Below are 5,461 nucleotides of genomic sequence, written 5' to 3' on the forward strand. Positions count from 1 at the left end.
CCAACCATTGCTTTGGATTTTTATTATTCTTTTCAGATCACAAATGCTACAACAGCACAGGAGTAGATTACCGGGGGACGGTGAGCGTGACCAGGTCGGGGCGGCAGTGCCAACCGTGGAACTCGCAGTACCCCCACACCCACACCTTCACCGCCATCCGGTACCCCGAGCTCAACGGGGGCCACTCCTACTGCCGCAACCCGGGGAACCAGAAGGACGCCCCGTGGTGCTTCACCTTAGATGAGAACTTTAAGTCTGAGCTTTGTGACGTCCCGGCTTGTGGTAATTACTGACCTTTTTTACCTTTCATTTTGGAACAAAAAGGGGAAGCGTTTTGTCATGTCCTGCAAAACAGGAGCTCAGGGGAGCTGTGCACTGAGTGTCTTTTGTGAATCCCTGAAAAGGGAAAGGGAGCTATAGGAAAGGCTAACGACGGTGTTTGTAGCTACAGCCACAGCATCCCTGCTCCAAAGAGACCTTCCAGCACTTACTGCCCCTGCAGCTGGCAAAGTGGTGGCATGAAAACGTTTTACTAGGGAAAACCTGAGCCCTCACCAGAAGGTGGTGAAGCAGCAGCGCATTGCCAGCCCAAGCGTCCCAGGCTCTCCAGGCTGCTGTTACCATCAGTACGACTCCTTAGTCCAGATTAAATCGGATCATAGAAGCTGCACTGTTGACGCTGACCCATGAAGTGGTTATAAAACATTCTCCATTCCATGTGGTTTATTAATAAATGCAAACCTCGCTCAACAGTGCTTAGGCCTTGCTTAAAAACCAGAGGTGATCTTGCCAGATCCTCTTAGCCGTTTTAAGTCTGTTTTTACAGCACCACCCTGGCTGCGTTTTGGTCTTGCAAAATGAACAAAACCAGAGATTCAGCTCTTACTTTATTCTGCTTTTCTGTGACCTGGGGGAAGTGGGTGCAACACCTGAACAAATGGTCCCTAATTGTTTTATCTGCATCTAGAAGTAAAAAAAACATACTGATGGGGTGCTAAGAAAAAAATACAGCTATTCATATGGACAAGCCAAAATGCACCCAGGAACGTTCTGGAAATCCACGGTACAAAGTTTCGCACAAAATCTTGTGTTGCCTACAAGTAAATGTTACCTTTCCCCTTGGAAAGGAGATACCTTGTGCTGTTACTGTTCGATAGCCAGCACCAAATTAAATTATTTCTGGTTGTGGTTGTGAATATTCCTGCGGTGAGACATGTTCTGAGCCTGCTCCAAAGACTTTTTCAATTAATGGAAAGATGGGAATCGATGTCAAAATGGGATCTAACTTATGTTCTTACTGAAAGAGTGGATCGGGGGAAGGCAGACAGTCTGGGCTGCACCACGTGCATCTCTCTAACTTTCATATACACTTTCAAGAGTCCTCTATCTCTTTTCCTATTATTTTAGTACATTTAACGTCAGTTATTTTACATGTTAATGAGGCGCAGGGTTAGACTGACTCCCCAAGAATAGTTCAATCTATATAAACTGTTTGGATATCTTTTTCAGCCCTTCAGTACAAAAATCTGGATCCAAGTAGCAGTCGGCAGGACTCCCCTTAGCGTACTGTCGGCTCTTGGCTCTCCACCCCGGGAGCTGCATGGCTGCAGGCGCAGACGCCTGGGCTGGGGCCCGACGGAGCTCAGGCCGGGGGGGTTGGGCAGCTCGGTTTGGGCAAGCTCAGGGGTCTCTGCGTGCCCCTCACCAGCAATGCTGTTGAGTTTCTGTACTCTACTGCGCTGTATGACCTTTCAGCCACGTGCAATTTGTGTTTCCCACAAATTCTGGGTAAGGGGTAATTAAGAGTTGATGGGGGGGCTGCTGGCCAGGCCCTCTCTAGATGGGCTCTGAGATCCCAGGGCTGGCTCGGTCTTTTGATCTGAAAGAGCTGAAAGCACGATGCTTTTGGACATGTTGCAAAAGTCTCTGATTTGAATGTTTTCCTAGATAATAAATGAGATAGGCTGGCTGGCTCGAAGAATTCCTGCCAAGGGCTGTAATTACCTCTCACCACTGCCTTAAATGGTACTCGCTGTACAGCCGGGTTATACAGCATTATTTCTCTAAACACAGACAAATAGAGCTATATCAGGTGAGTAGTAATTTAGTGGTTAAATGCTAATCGGCATATTAAACCCAAAATACCATGTAGGATTTGCATTCTGCTGGTTTTGCACTGGCTGAAAGAGCCATTTCAGGCACATTTTAATGAGTATTGTGCATTCTGCCTCACCGGGACGTGCCTAGATGGGAAATGGATTTAATTAGGGTGGCTCCCAAGAAACCTATTAACCTAATGAGGCTTCACAGTGGGGGCTGCTACTTAATAAGAATAATAATTCCCTTTGACTGGAATAGCCCAGGTGATGAACTAGTGCCCAGGTCTCTGTCTGCCTCGTGCTGCTGCTTTCTTTTTCTTTCTTCGACTGTATCTTTCAGTTGTCTCACAAGCTGCAATAGATTCATTTCATAAACGTCTGTCAGCCTGAATATAGGCAGGTGTGAAACATGGAGTAATTCGAGCATGAGGCTTAGCAAAGACAAATGTAAGAAGGTTTTGAAGGAGAGGGGAAAGGCACTGGTTGTGTGTCCGTGCTGGAGGGCAGCAGCTCACGAAGGAAACCCTCAGCGAGTCCGTGCTGCAGAGCTGGACATTCACTGAAGACAGGGTGAGAGCACACACCACCTTTCTGCTGGGCACAAGGAGGCCATAGCAGCGACGGTGCTTTAGTCATCTCTTGTTTCTCAGGGGTCATAGAACCATTTGGACTATCCCTCCTCTCAATTCAAAATCAGATGGCATAACTTAATCTAGAAAGAGTGGCCAAAAAGGGGTGTGGGGGGAGCAGAGGACAGAGCCTGTAAGAGGCGAGGGCTTGTGCAGAGTGACATCCAGAACCATTGGCACTTTGCCTCTGCCACAAGTTGAGTCAAACCCAAGCTTCAGATCAAGTTCATGTTTAATTAACTGCATAAAATGCATCTACATGGGCCGCTACGCACTTGTATAAATCCACCCTGGAAAACACAGCCAAACAAAGTGCAATGACCCTGTAGGAACAACAAAACATTCCCCGTTCTGCCAGAGCCCGCTAAGGCTGATCCGCTGCAGACATTCACCGTCTCCCTCGGAAACAACCAGGCTGCTGCCACCAGTCCTGCAGCTCAAGGTGATCCTCAAAGTGCCCAGGGTGCCCTATAGTTAGTGTGTTAATCCGTGCGTAATTATACCCTGAACTTTATGATTGCTCCTCGGAAATACCAGAGCAAAGCGGGCTTGAGCATACAGCAAGTATGTCCTTGTCAACACAAGTGGGTGCTGCGTGAAGGCGAGGACGTGAGCTCCCTCCCGCAGCCTCTCGCTCCTCTGCCGCTGCCCCTCTCCTCTCAGCGCTGTGCCCTGGAGAAGCAGAGCCAGCTGGAGCAGGGTAGGTGGCTGACGTCCTGGCCGGGCCTTGCTGGGCAGCGGTGGAAGAGGGTTTCATGTTTCTAAAAGTAATGCCTTGCTCCCCGGCTGTGAAGAGAGCTCTGTGCAGAGGGAGCAAATACTGCAGCTAGCATTCGCCCTCTGTTGAATAAACCGGCGTCCCTACCTCTTCTAGATCCCTTTTTATCCACACTCCAGCTTTCCTTTCAGCTCTCGGTGCTGTGTCCTTTGTGCCAGCATTGGCCACCCTGCTCAGATGACACACTGCTAGTGCATAGTTGTGTAGTGTAGTTTCCCATAAGGCCATTAATCTTACTAAGACCAAGTCCTCAGCATTTCAGATTTTTTGTTTAGATTACGTTTTTGTCTATGTTGAGACTTTTTGAACCTCTTTCCTGACTCTTTGGGATAAAAACCAGGACTGTTCTCTCTGTTTCTTGCCATTTCCATGAATTACCTCACATTTCCCAGGTGTTCTCTGTTTCTTCTGCTCTAGGCTCCCTAATTGTCCTGCTCTAAAACTAACTAGTATCTAAAACTAACTAGTTGCATATGCTGTTTGTTCCAGTGCCCTGGGTGGCCACACATGCTTTGGCCAGTGCCAGGAGATGCTGAGAACAAGAGGCTGGAAATAAATAGGGGGATAAAACTATCCTTTTTGATGGCTCCCCACGTTTCTGGTGGATTAAGGAAACTATGTCACCAAAACCTAATGTGCAGTTTAAAATAAGGAGTCTGTAATCCCACCAGAGCCTGCCTTTCTTAAGCTGCTTTAGATACTAACTTCTGCGTGGACCTGCGTTAGACTGTTACTTCATTTCACCCCAGGCAACAGCCACCTTGCAGCGTTCAGCGGTTTCGTGACCATCAGTAGGTTTGAACTGACATGCCACAGGGAAATTGTTCCTGGCTGCTCCATGTTCTTGTAGAAATGTTACTCAACAAAATTAATTGCTCTATTAATATTAAGGAAATAAACCGACATTCAGGATTGCAATAGTATTAGCTGGGTATTTTATTCTTCTTCAGACTAATAGTTGACCCAGGGATGTATTTGACTCTGTGGGACACTTCATTCATTGTTTTGTGGTTTGTTTCTTTTTCTGAACCAGATTATAAGGATTCCAAAGAAAAGAATAAGATGGAAATCCTGTACATCCTGGTGCCGAGCGTTACCATTCCCCTGGCCATAGCCTTACTCTTCTTCTTCATCTGCATCTGTCGCAACAATCAGAAGTCGTCCTCCCCTCCGGTTCAACGGCAGCCTAAACACGTCAGAGGACAAAACGTGGAGATGTCAATGCTCAACGCCTACAAACCAAAGGTAATTCCTCCTTCCTGCTTTGCCATTGGCTGCCTGCAAAGGGAGGGAGTCAGATCAACTCAGCGCTGAAGCGTTACCCTGGTTTCCAACTTGTAGTTTCTGCTGGTGCCTTTGGCTGTGAGTTTTGTAAGGGCTTTCCTTGGCAGCGGCCTAACGAGCGTGCTGGACTTGTGGAGGTAACTCCTGAGAGTCCTTGTACCTGCATAAACAGGAGCTGGAGGAGTTTTGTCATAAAACAAGCTACCCGTTACTGAAGCATCTCTGCAATGCCTCATTTAAGTTACAAAGTAGTGCGGATCAAGACGTGATTCAGCGTTTTCTCAGGAGAGTTTTTTTCAGGGGTCTGCTGTAGTCATATGTCATCTCTCACTCTGCTGAAATCTCTTTGGAAAGACGCGTTCTGTGTTTTTTCAGGCTTACCCGTTCTCTCTGTTAAAAACAGCAATTACCTAAACAGAGCCTCGAACACCTGCCTGCCGTTCTGGCCAGCGCAGCCGCTACACCACGGCTCTTCTTGCTGCTATTGTTGTGCTTCGCTGTAGCCCCAGGTTCACGAAGCATTTTTAAAAATCATTCAAGATTTAAACATGATTAACCTCAAGCTCCCTGTTTATTGGCAGGGCGGCCAATGTGCAGACCATACAGCTCACCCTTTTCAGGGCTGTAAGTGCCTTCTGCCACCTACAGACAGAATGATGCCCTGGAAAGAG

The 5,461-nt window shown here is 47.5% G+C and overlaps 1 protein-coding gene across 1 annotated transcript in view; it reads left to right on the forward strand.

The window, feature by feature from the left end:
- ROR1 (receptor tyrosine kinase-like orphan receptor 1) overlaps window positions 1-5,461 on the forward strand; it is a 53,401-nt gene that overhangs the window by 42,303 nt on the left and 5,637 nt on the right. Inside the window, exons 6-7 of the mRNA XM_010135625.1 lie at window positions 37-282; window positions 4,540-4,751. Coding sequence (XP_010133927.1) covers window positions 37-282; window positions 4,540-4,751 — 458 coding nt within the window. The remainder of the gene's footprint in view (window positions 1-36; window positions 283-4,539; window positions 4,752-5,461) is intronic.

This window comes from Buceros rhinoceros, unplaced genomic scaffold (assembly GCF_000710305.1).
Source record: "Buceros rhinoceros silvestris isolate BGI_N320 unplaced genomic scaffold, ASM71030v1 scaffold17534, whole genome shotgun sequence".
Taxonomy (NCBI): Eukaryota; Metazoa; Chordata; class Aves; order Bucerotiformes; family Bucerotidae; genus Buceros; species Buceros rhinoceros.